The 25,171-nt window shown below is 40.0% G+C and overlaps 1 protein-coding gene across 1 annotated transcript; it reads right to left on the bottom strand.

Moving 5' to 3' along the window:
* Positions 1-7,910: 7,910 nt before the first annotated feature.
* On the bottom strand, positions 7,911-25,082 carry LOC115151975 (aminopeptidase N). Its single transcript, XM_029696366.1, has 21 exons — positions 23,740-25,082; positions 23,577-23,618; positions 22,137-22,279; positions 20,524-20,666; positions 20,105-20,231; positions 19,264-19,418; positions 17,479-17,592; positions 17,210-17,353; positions 17,006-17,071; positions 16,777-16,842; positions 16,489-16,637; positions 15,760-15,839; positions 15,346-15,479; positions 11,561-11,616; positions 11,244-11,391; positions 11,033-11,121; positions 10,833-10,943; positions 10,407-10,574; positions 10,170-10,310; positions 9,520-9,601; positions 7,911-9,322 (listed from the first exon to the last, which is right to left on the bottom strand). The coding sequence occupies exons 1-21, from the start codon at positions 24,330-24,332 to the stop codon at positions 9,155-9,157; spliced, it is 2,919 nt and encodes a 972-aa protein (XP_029552226.1). The 5' UTR covers positions 24,333-25,082; the 3' UTR covers positions 7,911-9,154.
* Between the last annotated feature and the right edge of the window lie 89 nt (positions 25,083-25,171).

Here is a 25,171-nt window from a genome sequence, read left to right as displayed (position 1 = left end):
CTGCGGTTAGATGGGTTTATGTTTCTATGTGTTTACTGCTTTGTATTCATTCTGTCCTGCCATCTCATGACTGTAATTGGATGTTAAAAGTAAGTGGCTTTGCAGGGCAACCTTAAAGGCCCAGTGTAATCAAAACGTGGTTTTCCTGTGTTGTATACATACACTATATGGCCAAAAGTATGTGTACACCTGCTCGTCAAACATCTAATTCCAAAATCATCTGCATTAATATAGAGTTGGTCCCCCCTTTGCTGCCATAACAGCCTCCACTCTTCTGGGAAGGCTTTCCACTAGATGTTGGAACATTGCTGTGGGGTCTTGCTTCCATTCAGCCATAAGAGCATTAGTGAGGTCGGGCACTGATGTTGAGCGATTAGGCCTGGCTCACAGTTGGCGTTCCAATTCATTCCAAAGGTGTTCAATGGAGTTGAGGTCAGGGCTCTGTGCAGGCCAGTCAAGTTTTTCACACCGATCTCGACAAACCATTTCTGTATGGACCTCGCTTTCTGCAGGGGGGCATTTTATTCCTCCTCCACCAAACTTTACAGTTGGCACTATGCATTCGGTCAGGTAGCATGCTCCTGGCATCCGCCAAATCCAGATTCGTCCCTCGGACTGTCAGATGGTGAAGCGTGATTCATCACTCCAGAGAACGCTTTTCCACTGTTCCAGAGTCCAATGGCGGCGAGCTTTACACCCCTCCAGCTGACACTTAGCATTGCACATGGTGATCTTGTGTGCGGCTGCTCGAACACGGAAACCCATTTCACGAAGCTCCCAACGAACAGTTCTGATGACGTTGCTTCCAGAGGCAGTTTGGAACTCGTTAGTGAGTGTTACAACCGACAGATGATTTTTACGTGCTACACACTTCAGCACCATCTCGCGGCTGAACCGTTGTTGCTCCTAGACATTTCCACTTCACAAAAAAAAAGCCCTTACAGTTGACCGGGGCAGTTCTTGCAGGGTGGAAATTTGATAAACTGACTTGTTGGAAAGGTGGCATTCTATGACGGTGCCACGTTGAAAGTCACTGAGCTCTTCAGTACGGACCATTCTACTGCCAATGTTTGTCTATGGAGATTGCATGGCTGTGTTCTTGATTTTATACACCTGTCAGCAACGGGTGTGGCTGAAATAGCAGAATCCATTAATAAGGGCTGTCCACATACTTTTGAACATGTAGTGTATTTCCACGCGATGAAGTTGGAATAACCCTATGAAATTGTGAAAATTATGATAATACCCTTTTAGTGCAAGAGCTGTTTGAAAAGACCACCTGAAACTTCAGCCTGTTTTGGTGGGATAGAGTTTTGGCCTGACTGGTGGAACCACCAGGCGGTAAATTAGTTAATAGACCAATAAGAAAAAGAGTTCCAAACCTCTCTGCCAACCTCTCAACAGCTAGTTTTCATTTTTCCCCTTCCCCACTCAGACCTCTCCTAGAGAGTCCTAGCAAAATTCTTGCTTGAAAAATTGGGCCGTTAATACCAGTGGCGGTCAGTGCCGTTTATGAAGAGGGAGGTCTTTTTTTTATGAGCATGGCCTTATTTCTATTACAGCATGATGGAAGACAGTCATTCATTCATATTCTATTCACCCAGTTCAATGTAACATCGATAGGTTTAGGCTACTACATGATACTCAAGTTTTCCTTATACCCATCCTGAGGTTGCTACAACCTAGCCTGTGAATTCAAGTTTACAACTTAGGTGCACACAGGTCGAGAGAAAAAGTTGAGATAACAGTGACACATGGACAGACGGGGACACATTCAATACCGCCTTTCACACTCTTGCCTGTATCTAGCTTATCTAGGGTGTAATCATTAGTCTAACAGTTGCAAACAAGAGTTTCTATTGGACAAATTCAGGTATTTTTATCCGTGTTTGGTTTGCTTCTGTTTTAAGAAACGTTTTTTTAACAGAATCAGCGGAGTGAATACACCCCTGATCACGCATAAACACAGTTCACTTTCATAGCAGCCACATTGTATTCATTTTAGCCTCTATGCACTCTCCTCCTCTCACCTTTTCCCTTCATTTGTGGACTTCAATGAACAACACATCTGATGTTTTTGATCAGGCAAAAAAACTTTCCCAAGCCAAACCATGTTATAACCGCTACACACGCCTACATTGTTGTGCCCATATTAGCTAAAGGAACATTTTAGTCAACATAGCTAATAGAACTAATGCATTCGTAAACCCACTACAATCATGCAGTAATGTTACAGAATATAGTCAGTAAGCAGTTACATCGACGGGCCACCGGCGAGAGTTCCAGTGTTGGGTTGAATAGTCATAGCCAGCTAGCTAACATAGCATCCCTCTGTTTGAGCCGGGTGTTTGAGTAACTAAACTAGCCAGCTGCATTTGCTAGCTAAGTAAGTGAAATTAAGAAATGAATTTGTTATACCTCTGATATGAGGATGGGGACAACGTGTGCCCAATCTTCTCATTATGAACAGGTTTATTCTGCAAGGATGTATTATGATAGATTCGGCTCATTGTTTGAGGCAATTGAGATAGATAGAGAGGAAACAAGAACTCGTGCATTAACAGCACCTCAAAATTGTATACAGTAGCCTACAGCATTTTTCTACTACAGTGGTCTAGGTGTCATATTAGAGGGAAAGCTGGTTGATGTTTCACGCCATGTTATTACTGATGTCAACAAAGGTAAACTGACATTATGGAATAACCTCAATTAAATATGATGAGTCGGTTATTGTTATAAGGCTATTTTATTGATTTCATTGTTCTACTCTGCTATCCAGTAGTCCTACTGTTGGCTGTTTGTACTATGAAAGTATGACTGCATGAGGACCTAGGCCTACTTGGATTTCTAGGACTCCTAATTTGCCAGCTTGCAACATATTGTGCTGATTTGGCAGGGACATTTCTGTTTTATACATCAAACCCAGTCAAATCCACCAGAGGAAACGTGATGCTAAAGGAATGGAAATAGAACCAAACTTCAGTGATACCAAAAAGGTCAACACAGGTAATCTCGTCATCATTCAGTGAGTATTCTTATCCACTTCATACAATGATATGAATAATCTTACAGTCGGATGATTCACAAATATTTTTTTTAAAGATATCTTACTGGTACACTTTACACTGAGACACCTATAAAGGCCTCATCAAAACTCCTCCAAGGACTCTCAGAATAATGTAATGCATGCATTTGCCACGATACTATATTTTTTGTAAAACAACTCTAGGTGGTGCTGTCTGTTGATTACTACCACCATGCAGAGGTGGAGGAGGACAGATTGATCGCCTCACTGAAGTCCAGCTGGAAAACCTAGTGACCAAGGAGGATCTGGTGAATGTGACAGGGAAAAACTGTCCCAGGGGGACCTAAACTTTTAGGCACCCAGAGGGATAGATAAACAGCAGCAGAGTCAAGAGTCAATGTGCGGGGGCACCAGTTAGTCGAGGTATTTGAGGTAATATGTACAGTTGAAGTCGGAAGTTTACCTACACCTTCGCCAAATACATTTAAACTCAGTTTTTTCATAATTCCTGACATTTTATCCTAGTAAATATTCCCTGTCTTAGGTCAGTTAGGATCACCACTTTATTTTAAGAATGTGAAATGTCAGAATAATAGTAGAGAGAATGATTTATTTCACCTTTCATTTCTTTCATCACATTCCCAGTGGGTCAGAAGTTTACATACACTCAATTAGTATTTGGTAGCATTGCCTTTAAATTGTTTAACTTGGGTCAAACGTTTTGGGTAGCCTTCCACAAGCTTCCCACAATAAGTGGAGCGAATTTTGGCCCATTCCTCCTGACAGAGCTGGTGTAACTGAGTCAGGTTTGGGCCTCCTTGCTCGCACACACTTTTATAGTTCTGCCCACAAATTGTCTATAGGATTGAGGTCAGGGCTTTGTGATGAGCACTCCAATACCTTGACTTTATTGTCCTTAAGCCATTTTGCCACAACTTTGGGAGTATGCTTGGGGTCATTGTCCATTTGGAAGACCCATTTGCGACCAAGCTTTAACTTCCTGACCGATGTCTTGAGATGTTGCTTCAATATAGCCACATCATTTTCCTGCCTCATGATGCCATCTATTTTGTGAAGTGCACCAGTCCCTCCTGCAGCAAAGCACCCCCACAACATGATGCTGCCACCCCCGTGCTTCACGGTTGGGATGGTCTTCAGCTTACAAGCCTCCCCCTTTTTCCTCCAAACATAACAATGGTCATTATGGCCAAACGGTTATATTTTTGTTTCATCAGACCAGAGGACATTTCTCCAAAAAGTACGATCTTTGTCCCCATGTGCAGTTGCAAACCGTAGTCTGTCTTTTTTATGGCGGTTTTGGAGCAGTGGCTTCTTCCTTGCCGAGCAGCCTTTCAGGTTATGTCGATATAGGACTCGTTTTACTGTGGATATAGATACTTTTATACCTGTTTCCTCCAGCATCTTCACAAGGTCCTTTGCTATTGTTCTGTGCTTGATTTGCACTTTTCGCACCAAAGTACGTTCATCTCTAGGAGACAGAACACGTCTCCTTTCTGAGCGGTATGATGGCTGCGTGATCCCATGGTGTTTATACTTGCGTACTATTGTTTGTACAGATGAACGTGATACCTTCAGGCATTTGGAAAATACTCCCAAGGATGAACCAGACTTGTGGAGGTCTACAATTTATTTTCTGAGGTCTTGGCTGATTTCGTTTGATTTTCCAATGATGTCAAGCAAAGAGGCACTGAGTTTGAAGGTAGTCCTTGAAATGCATCCACAGGTACCCCTCCAACTGACTCAAATTATGTCAAATAGCCTATCAGAAGCTTCTAAAGGCATGACATCACTTTCTGGAATTTTCCAAGTGGATTAAAGGCACAGTCAACTTAGTGTATGTAAACTTCTGACCCACTGGAATTGTGATACAGTGAATTATAAGAGAAATAAGCTGTCTGTAAACAATTGTTGGAAAAATTACTTTTGTCATGCACAAAGTAGATGTCCTAACTGACTTGCCAAAACTATAGTTTGTTAACAAGAAATTTGTGGTGGTTGAAAAACAAGTTTTAATGACGCCAACCTAAGTGTATGTAAACTTCACGACTTCAACTGTACATGTAGGTAGAGTTAAAGTGACTATGCATAGATAATAAACAGAGAGTAGCAGCAGCATAAAAGAGGGGTCTGGGTAGCCATTTGATTAGATGTTCAGGAATCTTATGGCTTAAGGGTAGAAGCTGTTAAGAAGCCTTTTGGAACTAGACGCTCCGGTACCGCTTGTGTAGTGGCAGAGAGAACAGTCTATGACTAGGGTGGCTGGAGTCTGACAATTTTTAGGGCCTTCCTCTGACACCGCCTGGTATAGGGGTCCTGGATGGCAGGAAGCTTGGTCCCAGGGATGTACTGGGCCGTACGCACTACCCTCTGTAGTGCCTTGCTGTGAGAGGCCGAGCAGTTGCCATACCAGACAGTGATGCAACCAGTCAGGATGCTCTCGATGGTGCAGCTGTAGAACCTTTTGAGGATCTGAGGACCCATTCCAAATCTTTTCAGTCTCCTGATGGGGAATAGGCTTTGTTGAGGATCAGCGTGGCGGATGTGTTGTTACCTACCCTTACCACCTGGAGGTGGCCCGTCAGGAAGTCCAGGATCCAGTTGCAGAGGGAGGTGTTTAGTCCCAGGATCCTTAGCTTAGTGATGAGCTTTGATTGCCCATTAATTTGTAAGTTCGATGTTCCTTTGAAAAGTAGAGAACTCAGATTTCCACTTTAAAATGCATGTCAAACAAAAACCAATGATTGCAAAGTTAAACAAACCAAATATGCACAAGGACTTATTTTAACAATTTCCATGCAGATGCAAAGGTTGGTAACAAAATGACAGTTGAAAAATAAACGTACATTACTTACCTAAATGATTCCAATGCACAGAACTTACATAAACACATTTAATTCAAGAACAGTACATATGCAAAGTTTGGTAATAAAATGACAGTTTGTGCTGCTTGTGCCTTCATTCTGTTACTTTGCATCTGCACTGTTCTTCAAGTAAATGTGTTTGTAAGATTTTCTGTGCAAGTTGTTAAAGTTGTCCTTGTGCACAGAGTTGTATGGTTTGTTTAACTTTGCAGTCATTGGTTTTTGTTTAGCATACAATTTGAAGTGAATAATCTGAGTCTCAGCACCACTCTGTCACTGTGGAATTTCACAGCTCTTAGTACTAACAGCATTGTGTACTTAGTTGTAATCTGCCCTTTCAGTTTCCTTGGCCAAAGTCGAAGGAGGCACAATGACCAAGTGCAATTTTGCAGGCAACGAAAAGGCTGGAGCATCGTGGACAGACAAAATAATGGCCAACAAATCAGATGTCAGCAACGAAGTTGGAGGGACAGGGCGGGGGAGCAGATGAGGAGGGATGGGTAAGAGGAGCAGGAGATTTCTGAAGCACAATGTATTTACTTTCCACACATATTTAGTCCTTGTTTACAGTAATCACATAAGGAATAATTTAGGTAAACAATGTACGTTTATTTTTCACCTTGTTATCTTTGGGAAAACATGTCAAATTTGATCTACAGCACAGATATAATCTACAGCAGGGATGGGCAACTGGCGGCCCATGGGCCCTTGGATGAAATTAGTTTTTTCAATTTACTGTTGTGAGTTAGAATAGTTGGTTGTACATCAGCAGTTTTTCCTCTTATGTCAGTCACTGATAGTCAGTTCATTTGTCCATGTCAACTAACATGTTTTAGATTGTAAGTTAGTTCAGAAGCCAGTTATCTAAACTTGTTATCATGGTTCGAATTACTGGCCCGGGGGTCACCCATAGCCTTGTTAGTCAGTCTCACTCAGATATCATATTAAAAACTTCAAACATGTCTCTCCATCCTATGGCAAAATGTGTAGAATTGCAGGAAATTTGCTGTAGAACAGATAATTTTCCTCTCTGTCCCATGCCAAAATGAGCAGAATTGCATGAAATGAGTTATAAAATTGCTAAATCTTCTCTCTGCCCCATGGCAAAATGTGTAGAATTACACTATCGGTCAAAATGTTTAGAACACCTACTCATTCAAGGGTTTCTCTTTATTTTTACTATTTTCTACATTGTAGAATAATAGTGAAGACATCAAAACCATGAAATAACACATATGGAATCATGTAGTAACCAAAAAAGTGTGAAACAAACCAAAATATTTGAGATTTGAGATTTTTCAAATAGCCACCCTTTGCCTTGATGACAGCTTTGCACACTCTTGGCATTCTCTCAACCAGCTTCATGAGGTAATCACCTGGAATGCATTTCAATTAACAGGTGTGCCTTCTTATTTGTGGAATTTCTTTCCTTCTTAATGCGTTTGAGCCAATCAGTTGTGTTGTGACAAGGTAGGAGGGTATTCAGAAGATAAACTATAATACCAATAGGGCTATGTCTACACTATTATGTAGAAAATAGTCAAGATAAAGAAAAACCTTTGAATGAGTAGATGTTCTAAAACTTTTGACCAGTAGTGTATATCAAACTTGTTTTGAAACTGCAACATTTTCTCTACACCCTATTGCAAAATAGGGAAAACTTAAATACAATTCTCTCCGCTGTCAAGAGGAGGGCCAAGAGGGGGGAGCGAGGTAGATGTGGGTACACAGACCCGCGAGCAACTGCGGGCCCTCATGAGTTCTGATTTTTTGTGATCCCCACACCCATCAAAGTTGCCCATCCCTGATCTACAGTCTAGTCACTGAACATAAATTATAGCTTTTTCTCTGTACTGTATATCTTTTATGACACCCCATTTCAATGTTTGGCCCCTATCACCCCTATTTGACTGCCATTTCTATCTTAGGATGATTGGGGAGATGAATAGAATTGCACAGCCTCCAACATTGCTTGTGCAGCATATGCACACAGAAGAGAGGCGTTTCATTTTTAATGTTGTTTTTTATTCTGCGTGTAATATAGACTCTACAAGATGCTGACAAATCTTGGTATTGCAGGGTACCTTTGATATAGGGGTGTAAAGCCTCTCTTTGGTAATCATCATACATGATTTACCCCCTCTACTAATCGCTCTATTGAAAATGCATCATTGTCCGTAGAAGGGTACAAATCACATGTACAAGGCTAACCTTGTAATAACTTTGTAATAAAGCTAATGGCAATTTATTTGATGGTGTTGCTGTTCTAATGATGTGTCATCCAAAATGTAAACCATCACTTGGGTAAGAGTGATCACGCAAGGATGGAGTTATAGCTTTGACTAGTAGAGTAGTAAACGTTGCCTGCTAATCAGAATATCTGCATGTGTAAATGTATGAAGTAGTCACTTAGATCTAGGCTACAGTAGAATAAGTCAACTATTGTAAGTGATTTGAAATCATGCGTCCTCCAAAATAAATCAAAAACACAATAGCCCTTCTCAATCTAGTCCTTTTACAAATCTAACTTCAATCAATTTGTTAAATTTATTAAAATATATATATATTTGTTTTAGGAAAATGTATGCACTCACTACAACTGTAAGTTGCTCTGGATAAGAGTGTCTGCTAAATGACTAAAATGTAAATAAAAATATGCTTTGACACATAATACATATTTTTACAAATACATACAGTTAGACATTTTATTGCTATAGTTGTGTTGTTTGATAGTCGTTTAACTAAATAATTGTAGTTGTCAACCTGAGAAAGCGCTTTCTTTGGGTGTGACTGTCAGTGTAAACAATATTGTCTCAAACAACAAATGGTGGAATGTTACTTGTTTAACTAAAATTGATTAGAATTTCTCATCTTTTTGAATTACAAGTGACAAAAACATTGAAATATACATTTATGTTAGGATTATATTGCATGTTGATTGTATAAAACCTGTTTTCAGATCTAATTGGAATGAAATCAAGGATGTATTCATTAGTTGGATACTGTTGCAAAACATTTGATCTGTTGCAAAACATTTTGCAACGGAAACCATTGCTGTTTCTATTAGACAAATTCAGGTAGGTCCCTCCAGGTTTGATTACGTTTGCTTCCATTTGCTTCTTAGAGTAAACAGTAAACGGTTTCCGTTGCAAAATCCAACTAATTAATACACCCCAAGACTCAAGTGAAATACAGGGTCTGTTCAAAATCATGGCACTCTGGTCCATCTGGTTCTCATCCTATCAGCTCAGTTCAGCTGCTCTCGCCTTGACTCATTTTTAAACCACTCCAAAACAGTCTGCTTGTTTTCCTTCACCCATTTAATGTTGGCCTCAGTTCTCTCAGTGGCTTGCTCTAGGGCCCTGATTGCCAAATGCAGTTCTTCTACATCATGGTCGGTCAGGAACTGCCACAGCTGCACAATAACAAATCAGGGAAAAGTTTGAATTAGGGCGGAAACCAGTAATTACTCAAAACTCAACTCCCACCAGCTGAACCTAGTCTCTCATCCCCAGACATTAAAAATCAATCACTGCATTCAAGAGCGGAGGAGAGGTTTGTGACTCAGATAGCGTTGTGGGCCTTGCCTGTTACGAATAGGGAGATGCTCACCTCTTCAAGCTCAAAGTCAGTGGAAAATCTCTGCGTCACTCCATCAATCAGGTTGCCAAGTGACATGATCCCTTCTTCGTACCTGTGGAGGAGAGCGGAGGAGAGGGGTGAAATGAGCATGTTTGCTCAGCAAGCAGTTTGATAGAAGCCAATTTAGATGACTGCCTGGCAACTGGTTAGTGTCCGCCCTGAGATTCGAAGGTTGAGTTCAATCCCTGCCAGAGTCATTCCAAAGACTGTAAAAATGGGACCTGATGGGTCTCTGCTTGGCACTCTGCGATAGACTAGCGTCCTGTCCAGGAGGTGTACATCAAGCTGCCTCACGCTACAGAAACAGGAAATAGGCTCCGGCTCATAGGGCAGGCTACTTACTTACTGGCAACTCCAAACAAATACATTAGAGGTGATTTCCTCTGATTGGCCAATGAGACCTTTGTACCTGACTTGTTTTACCGGTCTACACCTTCCTTATTGGTATATTGCATGAGGTTTATTTAGGTGATTTTTACACATTATGAGACACCATACAAAATAATTGCTAATAAGTCATGGTTCCATTATTTCAGTTGGAAAGGAACTTGGTCCTCTGGCTTGTTTGTCTTAACATTAGGCCTTGCTATATACAGTACTTAACAACAGAAAAAACATACTCCAAGCTGATGTAGTTCCAGTTTGCGCGTACAAAATTCCACGCTATTGCTTGTCCTGCCACATTTCTGGCTATGTAGCTAATGGTAGAAACTGCATCCATTTTTCTTATCTTGTCAGGGTTCAAAGTGTACTCAAGGTATCTGCAAGATGAGAAGGAAATGCCAGATAAATGGTCTTTGCACAGCAACTAAATTGTATATCCCGAAAAGGGTGGTACAGACAGAAATCAATCTAACCTGTTCAGGAGCCAGATCTTCCTGGTGCATGAGAGGGCATATCTTAGTTTGTCTTTCTCTGTGGCTGTGGTGGCATTCTCAAACTTGCCCCAAGCAAATTCCCATTCCTTCTCTCCCCCAGCAGCTATAGCTTGGCAGTAGATGGTGGCCTTCAGGTTAGGGTGTATACTGTGGCAGTGAGGACAATCAAAGAGAGAAACAGAATCTGGTCATTACAGTTAAAAGGATCAATACATTCAATATATCCAAAATTGCATATAGCATTTTGGTGTTAGGTTATTGAATTAATCTCATGCATATTTCAGGTTATGTGTTATGTTTTATGAATGACATGACGACCCCATTCAACTGTGAAATGCAGTGATAAGTACAGCAGGAACTAGCATGCATCTGTCTGTGTTGGCATGATGAAACCTAACTCCATACCGATTGCTGGTTTTGTTTGTCATCCAGTTGTCAAAGAGCATTCTTGCCATTTCTTGGCACTCTGGAATGTCATTGCTGCATGCGACTGAAATGGCGTTAATCTGGTTGTACCTGGGAACGAATAATGACATGTTAATAACATGCTTAAAGAGAGGATGTGTTCAGAGGGTTGCAATATCCAACGAAAATATGTTTCTCACTGTGCAGAATGCTGCTCTGGGACCGTAGAAAACATGGTGAAATTTTCAAAATGTTGATAAAGGCCACCAACTTGCTTTCTTAAGTATGCCTGGAAATAGCATAGGAAAAAATACTGCATTACACTCATATTTGTCATTTGCATTTGTAGGAATACAGTTTGCTATGATAAAAGGGCACTTTAATGTACAGTATCCTTATTTGATGACTGACCTGCATTGGGCCATAGACCTCAGAGCGATCAAACATGAGAATGAAATAGTCCAGGTTTCTCAGTGCTGATTCCCATGGTATGTACTCTGTGTCATTCCAGAGGTACTTGGTAGTTCTCAAAGCCAGTGTCACATTGATATGTTTGGCCCTTGATAAACAAATAAAATACATAATATAAGAAGACCTTAACCGTCCAAAGAGGATATTAATTACACCAAGAAAGTATGATTTCACATCATTGTGATGTGTAAAACATGTTATTCAGAGTATACATTTTGAAAGAAGTCCATGAATGTATCAGTCTTAGATGAGATTACCTTGCCAAGTTGAATGCATCATCAATAAGCTGTCCCCGGTTGATGATTGGAATTTCCTGAGAATAAATCAAATGAATTCTAATTATTAAAGTCATACTCCAGTCTCTTTTTCACCTCATTTAACACCTGATTTACTTAACCAAGGCAAATCTCAATAGGTGGTCCAGGTACGACATGGCAAAAGAGGGGCCTTTCCTTTTTTCCCCCTCTAGTACTCCTCTATTGTTCCCGTAAGGAAAGGGGGAGGCCGATGACATCACATCAGACCATCATGTCCTACTCCTTGAAGTTCAGTTACACAGTTGTGTTTAAAAAATATTACTTTACTCAAAAAATATTTTTTAGTGTGTGTACTGTATATTACAGTATTTATACTTGTTATATTGTTTTTCAACCAGAAAAGTTCAAAGCTGGAGAGCGTCTTTAAAGCAAACTGCACAAGTGAGCTAACATATTGTCTTATTTGTCTTATGCTCCATGGTCTGTGATCTGCGGCGAGGGGTTCGAATTATCTGATGCATGCCAGGTGTCTAGCATTCTTCAATGTACTCACCACTGTCCCTCCTACCCAAGCAAACAGAGGTAAATGACTATCGCCATGTAGCACTCACTTCTGTCTTCATGAAGTGCTTTGAGAGGCTGGTCAGGGACCACATCAGCTCGACCTTACATGACACCCTAGACCCATAACACTTTGCATACCGACCCAACAGATCCAGGGATGACGCAATCGCCATTGCTCTGCTCACTGCCCTATACCACCTGGATAAGAGGAATACCTATGTGAGAATGCTGTTCATTGACTACAGCTCAGCTTTCAACAACATATTCCCCTCCAAACTCGTCACTTAGCTCAAGGCACTGGGTATGAACATCTCCCTCTGCAACTGAATGCTGGACTTCCTGACAGGCCGCCCCCAGGTGTTGCGGGTAGGCAACAACACCTCTGCCACGCTGACTTTTAACACAAGGGTCCCCCGGGGGGTGCTCAGCCCTCTCCTGTACTCCCATGACTGCGTGGCCGCGCATGACTCCAACACCATCATTAAGTTTGCCGATGACATGACAGTAGTGGGCCTGATCGCCAGCGGCGACGAGACAGCCTACAGGGAGGAGGTTCAAGCCCTGTCAAAGTGATGCCAGGAAAACAGACTTTCCCTCAACATCAGCAAAACGAAGGAGCTGATCGTGGATTACAGGAATGAGGAGAGGGACCACGTCCCTATTGACATTGACGGGACTGCAGTGGAGAGGGTCAAAAGCTTCAATTTCATTGGTGTGCACATGGCAACTGCACAGCCCTCAACCACAAGGCTCTACAGAGGGTGGTGCGGACGGGCAATACATCACTGGGGGCAAGCTCCCTGCCCTCTAGGACATCTACACAAGGTTGTGTTTGAGGAAGGCCCGGAAAATCGTCAAGGACTCCAGTCACCCGAGCCACGGACTGCTCACTCTGTTACCATCTGGCAAGCAGTATCGGAGCATTGGGTCTTGGACCAACAGGCTTTGAGACAGCTTCTACCACCAGGCCATCAGACTGCTGAACAGCTAACCCTAGCTGTCTCCTGCACAGACCTGAGCCTTAGTGACCATTTTCACCGACTCTCCACACACACATAACCATCCATAAACAGACAGACACCAGCAACACGCAGTCAATGCTGCTGTTCTATTATATATTATTTATTCAACTGCGTGACCAAGATACAACCCACTTTATATCTGTAAATATAACTACAGTGTAGATATTTGGAGGGGGGGGGGGATAAACAATAAACAGGGGGTCCCGGGGGTAGTCCTCCCCCAGGATGTTGTTGTTGTTGACATTTTAAAATGCATTTCCTGCAATTCTACAGTTTGACATTATGTACTATGCCTCTCAAGGGGTATTTTGAGGGGTATTTTGAAAACAATATAAGTGGAAGGCCCCACAACCTCAACAAAAATGGAATTACAGATTTTTTTCATGAAAACGTCCAGCATTTCAACACATTTTGCCATGGGGCAGGTAGAACAATCTGCAGTTTTATAATGCTACTCTACACATTTTATCATGAGGCTGAGATAAAATGTTGCCGTTTTAAAGCCATGGGGTTAAGTAATTGTCCAGTGAAAACTAAAAACAAATGCTTGCCATTTCCTCATAGAGGAGGATGAGCTGGCTAATCAGTGGTCTACTTGCATTAATATTTTTTTAGGACTGGTATTACGCGCACCATTCTGTTGTTGGGGTACGCCCACACCATTCCAACACAGAAAATCTGCATTTTAACATACTTAATAACGATTTCTTGGAAGGAAAACAATTTCATTCATATTGTAATTAATTATAGGTCATATTTCATAGAAATCTGGAAACACTGGGCAGCTACTTTAAAGCTAATTTCCTGCAATTCTACACATTTAGCCATTGCCATTTTGCCATGAAATACAGTCATACTTGACATAGCACAATCATTATCTATACTGTATAACCTATTGTGTATAGAGGGCTCTAGCCTTTTGGGGGCCCTAAGCGAGATTTGGTTGCCCCCCCACCAACTAATTTCCTGCCCTTCTACTTATTTTGCCATGGGGTGGAGAGACATTTTGTCCCAGACCTGCTGGAACCCTGACCTATTCACCGGACGTGCTACCTGTCCCAGACCTGCTGTATTCAACTCTCTAGAGACAGCAGGAGCGGTAGAGATACTCTCAAAGATCGGCTATGAAAAAGCCAACTGGCACTTACTCTTGTGTTACTGACTTGTTGCACCCTCGACAACTAATATGATTATTATTATTATTTGACAATGCTGGTCATTTATGAACATTTGAACATCTAGGCCATGTGCTGTTATAATCTCCACCCGGCACAGCCAGAAGAGGGCTGGCCACCCCTCATAGCCTGGTTCCTCTCTAGGTTTCTTCCTAGGTTTTGGCCTTTCTAGGGAGTTTTTCCTAGCCACCGTGCTTCTACACCGGCATTGCTTGCTGTTTGGGGTTTTAGGCTGGGTTTCTGTACAGCACTTTGAGATATCAGCTGATGTAAGAAGGGCTATATAAATACATTTGATTTGATGATTTTCAGTTTTAAAGCTAATTTCCTGCAATTCAACAAATGTTGCCATGGGTGGAGAGAAAATGTTACAATTTTATAAAAATTGTCATGCAATTCTAATCATTTTGCCATGGGGTGGAGAAACATTTTTTTTCAGCTTTGAAGCAGATTTCCTGCAATTCTACACATTTTGCCATGATTATGCCATGTTAATGATATCTGAGTGAGAGTGCCTAACAAAATCAATGGAGGCCCCCTGGAAGTCAGGGCCCCTAGACACGTGCCCTGCGTGACCGGTCAATATTCGGCCATGATTACTTCTAGCTCAGATAGCTGGTTAGACTAATTTACCAATTAAAAAATTGTTAGCCGACATGGCTAATTCAGTGATTGTCAGCGACTGACATAGCAAGAGAAAAATTGCTGTTGCACAATCTACTATTCAACAGTAAATTGAGACCCCAACTGAGAGGGTTGGGGTCTCAATGACACGTACATTTGATTTGAAGAATGTACTCACAAAAACCTTGTCCAGCACATTATCTCCAAATATTTCTTACCATAACAAAACATTACCTAGGTCTTCTTAGAAAATGCTACATTGTTTATTTCGGATCAACCGGCTGCTTTGATAATGCACAGGCACAGCCTTCTAAGCACTTGCAATATATAATGTGCCCTGTTTCGTGTCTGACTTGGACTGTATGGACAATACTGTTCCACACAAATGAGGAAGACTTACGTGAATATTCATTTCCAGCTGAGAGAGCAGTCTATCCCAATTCACTGGATCATAGTTGACTCTGAAATATCCCATACAGTTTATGTTGGCAAGCACCCACTTGCCATCTTCAGACAGGAAATCAGGCATCAGCACTGTTTAGCAAATTCAGAACATGAGAGTTACAATATGCCTTAATTAGGTTTTTATTGACAGAACTAATGACTAGCACCATTGAATTAGTTGGGTTTTCTGTTATCATACAGTATACAGTATATTTGCCATGTTCAGTCTATCTATAATGGAGAATTACTGTACATAATATAGCTCATCAGATCATTTCTCTCAATTAGCCTGGGGACGAGGTTACTCATAAAGTCATACTAAGACAAATATTAACAATTGTACATGTATATTCAATTAAATACTCCTTACCTTGACCTTTTTTATCCAGTGTAGCTATTTTTATTGGTTCACCTTCCTTCATCACTCTGATTGGAACATGCCATTCAAAACTAATGAAAGAGAAAAAATATATTGGCATAATATTATGACCTACAGCTATATTCACATATGCTAATAAAATGCTTAATTGTTGGCCTAATTCATTACATAGTAATCCAATTAAAACTGGAATAATATACTATAGTAACACTTCATTTGAAATGATAACAGTGTTATAATAGTCATAAAAATGTCATAACAGAATGTCAAGGCAGTGCCATTTTGCATGTACTGGAAATGGTTATGACAGGTGCTACAACTAACCATTTTAGCAACAATTTTTAGGTGAGTAATCAACATAAGCTGTTATGTCAACATATGTATGAAAAATGACATCTTATGACATTCATTATGTCATATTCATGATAATAGTATGATGCTGTTATGGTTTATATTTCAAATAAAGTGTTACTCTAAAACTGTTGAGTGGAAATGTCTGTCAGAGTACTATAGCAACAATCCATTGCTTTTGAGAACAAGAGGTGGAGTAGCCTGGGTTTGAACTCCCCACCTGCTGTGGGGGACGGACCAAGCACAGGATTTCACAAAGTCAGCCATGTGGGCATCTAATTCTACATGGAGGGGACAATCAGTGGTTCAGGAAACCTGTTATATTTGTTTCTCTCTCTGTGATGTTTCTTGACATAGTGCAGGACTTACTCGTAGTCAGATGTTTGATTTTGGAGGAAATGTTCTTGAGAAACTGCCCCATTGGTGGTGTTGATGGTGATGACTGGGTAACCCATTTGCTTTGTCCAAGTGTCCATGACTTCAGCAACTTTAATGTGGCTGCTGTCCTCATCCACCGCCTAGAACGTTTTTGTCATTAGCATTTTATACAATGTATTCATGCCCCTAAAGCATTCTATAAGTTTTACATGCTTGAATGAACATAATTACATATACTAGTTTTGTTTTGATATGCCTAGCAAAACTATCAGCTTTTACCTCTTGTAAATATTCCCACAGGTCCTTGTGTACAGTATTACTGTACTGGAAAGCCTGAAGATATTTCTGAAACATTTTGAAACAATAGTATTTACACACACTTACACAAAAAGTTCCCAATAGTTTTGATACATCCATGTGGAAAATTGCAAATATACAACATAGATGTTCCACACTCTGACAATAAGCCATCCTACACATTAATGGACAAAGCCATATTTGTACGTACTCTCAGACCATTCAGAAAGACCCTCTCGTCCAGATAATCTGCCAGCATTCTCAGCACAGCAGCCCCCTGAAGAGTGAAGATATGTTAATATTCATACATTACATCAACTCATTCAGTCACTATATAGAACATTCCTGTACAATGTTAAAAATAAACATTTTTGATATCATCTCTCTTCCCCATGGGGTTCTGCGACAGCCAGACCTTGCTGTAGGTGATGGAATCAAAAAGCTGAGTGATGTCACTAGAAGTTTGAACATCATCCTCTTTAGAGCTTAGGGGATGGGAGGAGGCCAATGAATCCACTTGAAATACAGTCTGGATGTCATTTAGAACAATCAGATCTTTCTGGAAAAACAAAACAATCAGAGACCAAATGAAAAGAAGCCTCTTAGAAGTGTTACTACAATTTGAAATCTGATGCAACAGATGCAGAAAAAAATACAGTTATTAATAAGTTATTAGGGACATACTATGTTCCATGTTGGCTCAATATGATCCACTCCCATATAGGATATATATGTTGCAAATCCCTCATTCAGCCACAGGTCATTCCACCATTTCATTGTCACCAGGTTTCCAAACCACTGAAAACAACAAATTTAGGTGGTGTTACAGTGAATGCCACAACAATGCAAGATCATGTTTTTAATTAATTGTAGTGCACTTTACATTAATACATACACTACCGGTCAAAAGTTTAGAACACCTACTTTTCCTATATTTTGACCATTTTCTACATTGTAGAATAATAGTGAAGACATCAAAACTACGGCATCATGTAGTATTTTAGATTTTACATTCTTCAAAGAAGCCACGCTTTGCCTTGATGACAGCTTTGCACAAGCTTGGCATTCTCTCAACCAGCTTTACCTGGAATGCTTTTCCAACAGTCTTGAAGGAGTTCCCACATATGCTGAGCTTTTCCTTCCCTCTGCGGTCCGACTCATCCCAAACCATCTCAATTTGGTTGAGGTCGAGGGATTGTGGAGGCCAAGTCATCTGATCGTGCTTCTACACCTGCATTGCTTGCTGTTTGGGGTTTTAGGCTGGGTTTCTGTATAGCACTTTGTGACATCGGTTGATGTAAAAAGGGCTTTATAAATACGATTGATTGATTGATTGATTGATTGATGCAGCACCCCATCACTCTCGTTCTTGGTAAAATAGCCCTTACATAGCCTGGAGGTGTGTTGGCTCATTGTGCTGTTGAAAAACAAATGGTAGTCCCACTAAGCCCAAATCAGATGGGATGGTGTATCGCTGCAGAATGCTGTGGTAGCCATGCTGGTTAAGTGTGCCTTGAATTCTAAATAAATCTCAGACAGTGTCACCAGCAAAGCACCCCCACACCATAACACCTCCTCCTCCATGCTTTACGGTGGGAAATATACACGCAGAGATCATCCATTCCCACATCATGTCTCATAAAGACATGGCGGTCGGAAACAAAATTCTCCAATTTGGACTCCAGACCAAAGGACAAATTTCCACCGGTCTAATGTCCATTGCTCGTGTTTCTTGGCCCAAGAAAGTCTATTCTTCTTATTGGTGTCCTTAAGAAGTGGTTTCTTTGCAGCAAATCGACCATGAAGGCCTGATTCACACAGTCTCCTCCTGAACAGTTGATGTTGAGATGTGTCTGTTACTTGAACTCTGTGAAGCATTTATTTGGGCTGCAATGTCTGAGGCTGGTAACTCTAATGAACTTATCCTCTGTAGCAGAGGTAACTCTGGGTCTTCCATTCCTGTGGCGGTCCTCATGAGAGACATTTTCATTATAGCGCTTGATGGTTTTTGCGACTGCACTTGAAGACATTTTCCGTATTGACTGACCTTCATGTCTTAAAGTAATAATGGACTGTCGTTTCTCTTTGCTTATTTGAGCCCCCCCACCTTGTCACAACACAACTAAAAAGAAATTCCACAAATTAACTTTTAAGAAGGCACACCTGTTAATTGAAATGCATTCCAGGTGATTACCTCATGAAGCTGGTTGAAAGAATGCCAAAAGTGTGCAAAGCTGTCATCAAGGCAAAGGGTGGCTACTTTGAAGAATCTCAAATATAAAATATTTTGATTTGTTTAACACTTTTTTGGTTATTACATGATTTCATATGTTATTTCATAGTTTTGATGTATTCACTATTATTATACAATGTAGAAAATAGTACCAATAAAGAAAAACCCTTGAATGAGTAGGTGTTCTAAAACTTTTGACCGGTAGTGTATTTTTGTACATTTTGAAGTTTTCGTACCTGATGGGCAAGCTCATGTGCAATAACTGTGGCAATCCACTCTTTGTTTGATGTGGAGGACACCCCTTCCTCATATAGCAGAGCTGTCTCACGATATGTTACCAAGCCCCAATTCTCCATGGCACCTGCGCTGAAGTCTGGTAGAGCAATTTGATCTAAAGTAGATATAAAATAGGCATCGGTGGAAAAAGTACCTTATCGTCATACTTGAGTAAAAGTTAAGATAACTTAATAGAACATGACTCAAGTAAAAGTTGAAAGTCACCCAGTAAAATTCTACCTGATTAAAAGTCTAAAAGTATTTGATTTAAAATATACTTAAATATCAAAAGTAAATGTAAATTTAAAAATATACTTAAGTATCAAAAGTAAAAAAGTAAAAAATCCCTTTTATTAAGCAAATCAGACAGCACCATTTGATTTTTTGTATTTATTTACAGATAGACAAGGGCACATTCCAACACTCAGATATAATTTACAAACAAAGCATGTGTGCTATGAGTCTGCCAGATCAGAGGCACTAGGGATGACCAGGGACGTTCTCTTGATAAGTCAGTGAATTGGACAATTTTCCTGTCCGGCTAAGCATTCAAAATGTAAAAGTAGTAATTTAAAGTATTTTTACTTAAGTACTTTACACCACTGAAAATAGGTTATTTTAATTGAATTTCACAACATAATCACTGTTCTTCTTACATTGTTTTGGACAGGTTATGTATGGAGTAAAGAATTAAATTGATTAGATGGATTTTATGACAATTCATCTGTGTTGAACACTTGCAATGTTATGATTAACCCATGCTTATTTTACATTGTTATGATGCAATCATGCCATACATACCTAGCTTGCTCAAAGGATAATTCATTTTGAATACTCCAGGACTCTCATAGAACGCCAGTATATTTCCAGTGATACTTGCAGCATATTTTGCCTGTCCAGCTTTTATGGCCTCCGGTCGAGCATATGTCTTTAACAAACCGAACAGAAAATAAAAAAAGTGAGTTTTAGTATCATATCAATATGATTTGGTGAGTAAAAACATCTCTACCATGAAAATCAGCAGTGTACTCTATACTGAATACATTTAAATAGTATAGCGGTTTGGCTGGAATCTAGAGAGAATTTGTAATTTACAACAGTATTAACTTTCTTTGATATTGCTCTTGAAATACAAACCTTTTCACATGGTCCATTTCCCAAGTAATTTTGTTGAAATAATGCACTACTACAGTTATGATTCAACAACTATAGCTACATACCTTAATGTCAACTCTTTCATGTGTAGATCCTATGGAATGGAAATCAGACACTGTGAAAGCTAAGAGGTAAGTTGACATTTTCTTAGTCGTTTGAAAGCGAGTGACTTCCCAGGTCTCTCCATCGATAACCTCAAGGGTTGTACCTAAAAGGAATAAAAAAGACTCACTGATTACTTGAAGATTTTGATAGTATGAAAGGAAAGAGTTTTGTTTTGACACTTGTCACACAATAGTATCTACAGTTAATAATCAATATAAGCAAAAAGAAAAGGCACAGTATATGCATGCATTAGCCTCATAATCTGTGAATGATTGTCTACAAAAAGTAATGCATATAAAATTATGAATTTAATGAGAAGTCATAAACGTATGTCTACATTTTTAATATACAGTTTTGCGTATAGCTTTTTTGACAGACTAGTTTCAAAAGTATTGGGAAAGTTAATTTTTTGTTGTTGTTTTGGCTCTGTACTCCAGCACTTTGGATTTGAAGTGATACAATGACTGAGATTAAAGTGCAGACTGTCAGCTTTAATTTGAGAGCATTTTCATCCATCAGGTGAACCATTTAGAAATTACAGCACTTTTTGTACATTGTCCTCCCATTTTAGGGGACCAAAAGTACACAAATACACTTGTGTATTAAAGTAGTCAAAAGTTCAGTATTTAGTCCTATATTCATAGCACGCAATGACTACACCAAGCTTGAGACTACAAATGTGTTGGATGCATTTGCTGTTTGTTATGGTTGTGTTTCAGATTACTTTGTGCCCAATAGAAATGAATGGTAAATAATGTATTGGGTCATTTACATTTGAGTGTCATTTACACTTTTATTGTAAATAAGAACATATTTCTAAACACTTCTACATTAATGTGGATGCTACCTGAATGAATCGTGAATAATGATGAGTGAGAAAGTTAGATGCACAAATATCATACTCCCAAGACATGATAACCTCTAGCATTTTTTGGGGGCTCACTCATCATTATTCACGATTCATTCAGGATTATCCGTAATCATGGTAGCATCAACATTAATGTAGAGGTGTTTAGAAAGATATTCTATTCTTATTTACAATAAAAGTGACTCCAAAATGACACAATACATTATTTACCAGTAATTGCGTGCTATGAAAATGGGACCAAATACTTAACTTTTTACTACTTTAATACACATAAGTGAATTCGTCCCAATAGTTTTGGTCCCCGAAAATGTGGGGACTATGTACAAAAGTGCTGTAATTTCAGAAAATACCCTCAAATGAAAGCTGACAATCTTCACTTTAACCTCATAGTCATTTTATCATTTCATTGTCATTGTATCATTACAGAGCCAAAACAACAAAATTGTCACTGTCCCAATACTTCTGGAGCTCACTGTACCTGCAGGATTCCTACAGGAATTGTCCTCCAGTAAAGTGGCCCTGAAAATCCTATGGGATATCCTGCAGGACTTCTTATTCCTGCAGGATATATACTGTGTTATGCAGGATTTTCCCTGCAGGACTCCTGTATAACCTTTTTGTAAGGATACATAAGAATGTGAGGCGCCTTTTAGAAGGTGGCTTAACATTCCCTAGTATGACAATAGTATGAAATGTGCTTCTCACCTATGACTTTCCCATTTGCTAGTGCTGTCGTGCCAGGCCTATGGATGAGAGAGACTCTAAATGTAGCCTTCATGGCTGGCTCATCGAAACAAGGAAATACTTTCCTGGCGTCGGTTGGTTGCATTTGGCTAGTAGCGATGAATCTGTGTGGAAAGTATTTGTTGAAAAATAGGATAAATATTACAACTGGAATTGAATAACAGTGAATCAACAGCAATAAAATACAGAAAATAGTTACTTGTTAGTTAATTTTGATTCAATTAGCTTCTTTCAGTATTTCAAATTATCCAAGCTTCCAATGTCTATGCAGCTACAGTATGAACTGCGATGGACATTTATTGCAATACAGGACTGTAATTGTAAAGCCACTGAGGAAGTAACAATGTCTCAAAATGAGTGTCCTAATCTTTTCAAGGAATGAGAAGCAAAGCTGTTGCTGAAGTGAACAGAGGAAAAATGTGCAACATTCTCCCAGGGGGTCTTTTTTATAATAAACACTTTTAAAGTTGAACATATAAATATGAGCCAGGACTGAACAACTGCTGAGTGATTTGATATGACAAGAAATAAAGAAATATAGTCCCATTTGTAGGGACATGTTGTATACATCTGTACACATGTCCGCTGAAGAAGCCACTTTGGGGTCTTTTTTTAAGAAATTGGAATTCCATCTGTAAGCAAATCATGTTTTTTTAGGGAAAGAGTGCAATAGAACACAAACCATGAGGAAGTTAGTATTCGATCTCTGTTCAAGCACAGTGTTCTATAAACTAGCAGGTCACTGATTTATAGCATGGAAACGATCACATATTAATATGCGTCAAGGTGTAATGACGTGGTTTCAGGTTGTTTTCTAGCTGCTTAGTACTGGCCACTACTAATTCATTTTAAGGAAGCACTGCATATTAAAGGAGTAAGCTACTGCCTGACCTAACCTGTGAGGACTTATGAAACAGAGTCATTATCTTTCCTGACAGACTCCTAAATGTAACCATATAACAGCCTCTAACAAGAGGTCTGACCTAATGACACAGTAGGTAGAGCAATGTGTCTGCCTTGTAATTGCAAGGTCTCTGGTTCAAGCCCTGCTCTGGCTGTCCCCCTCAATTACTACATTGGTGGCAGAGGGGCAAATTATCCCATAGTATGTCAGGCCTTCGTTGGATGTGCCTCCGTTTTAGTTGAGGCATACAGAGTGTTGTGCCTCATGATGATACAGGGGAAGTATGTATCCTCCCTGTCAAGAAGTCTAAACTTAAAGGTTCATTATCAAAAGGTCACTACACCACTATCACCTGTAAATTGGCAACGTAATCATGCCTTTATCAGACAGAGAAAGCTCTATCCAACCGGAGCACTGTTTAGGGTGGTGGTTTGTGATCAATCCAGTTATGTAATGCAATTGATGATGCAAACATATCAGACTTGTACAAGTCTTACCTTTCATCAAGCTCAACGATGATCGTTTCATTCCCGAACCACCTGTAAATGGGTTTTCATACAAGTCAAATCTAATTTCCATCTCACAGCATTCTTTTCATATAAGTTTGACAACACATCTTTGATATTTTAGTTTCTCAGCAGTTATCAAAGAAACCCTTACCTTTCAGTGTCATCCTCTGTGCTTGGCCCTTTTTTGTATGAACTCATGTAAAAACCAGCCAGATCATCAAGGAGCTCCCCCTCAAATGCAGTAAAGAGACTGTAGTTCCCATCTTTGACTAAAACACTGTCTAGTACAATCTCTAAGAAGTTGCTTTCATTACTATAGAGTATGGTGTTATCAACTTTGATGATCTTTTCCTTGTCAAGATCTGTCACCTTTACAGCAGTCACATTCTGTTCTTTACTGTGAAGGACGATAGTTTTGGTGTTCTCCACACATCTAAAATACACAGTGGAGTTTCCAGTGAAGACGAGAGATTGATTGGTAGTGTTGTTCATCACGATGTAGAGGTGAGGCTGTAGTACGATGTCGTAGCTCTCTGGAATCAGGTTTCCAGGGAGTCTCATGTTGGGTGGTGGTCCAGCTGGATACGGAGTAGTGGAATTAGTTGTTGGTGGTGCTGTAGGTTGTGTCTTGATTCTTTCGTTCTCATATACAATAATCATTGTAATTATTCCACCAATAGATGAGACAGTCAACACCACTATGGCTATGGCCAGGAACTTTGAGATATACACCCCTGTGGCCATGTCCAGTCCTTCTGGAAGAGCCTCACACCTCCCGTTGTGTTGGTAAAGCTTGGAACTCGGAACTGAACTTGAAGCTGAACTGAGCTGCCTTTAATTGGCTCTATGTCTCTATCCGACCTCCCATAAACATGCAGACTGCTATAGGGATTAGCTAACCAGTTATTGCTCATAGATTTAGCATGAACTTGCCTTTGCAAGCAAAGAGTAATACTGAAAGAGGTCGATATTCTTTCAAATGAAATCAGTCAGATTGTTCTCCCACACATCTGGCATTGGTTATCCTCTCATACCATCAACCCTGGGTTAGGTGAACCTCAAACGGGAATGCTTTGAAACCCAAACATCACACGCCTCTCAATAAGTGTAGGGCACAAAAAGTGATACATACTTTATATCGCGTGAGCTCCTCTTAAAAGAAAAAAATGTCCTTTAAGAGCAAAAGAAAAAGCATGTTGGCCCTCTGGTGTCTATGTTGATCCTCACGGTTCTAAGTAATGATAGAACCAGCTGTGTGGGACAGCAGCAGGCACTGCAGCCCTCTGAGTCCTCAAGAGTTCTTTACCCGTTTCCAAAACAACCTCTGAGTGCACTGACAGGTCTGTGTCCCACCAGCACTGGATTATTATGCATTCAGGGAAAATTAGGAGCATGTGTTTGTGTGAGGAGGGTGTGTTCTAGGGGAAGGGATTTTAGGACATAATTATTTGGAATGCCCCCCTTCACCACACATTCTTTACCTCAAAAAGAAAAATAATGAAAATGGAAGTAAAGGAACATTCTAGGATATTGGATCTGCGACAAGTGATTTTCCCCCCAACACCCACTAACATAAATAGAGC

This window comes from Salmo trutta, chromosome 17 (assembly GCF_901001165.1).
Source record: "Salmo trutta chromosome 17, fSalTru1.1, whole genome shotgun sequence".
NCBI lineage: Eukaryota > Metazoa > Chordata > Actinopteri > Salmoniformes > Salmonidae > Salmo > Salmo trutta.
This window is presented reverse-complemented; position numbering and strand designations above follow the sequence as displayed.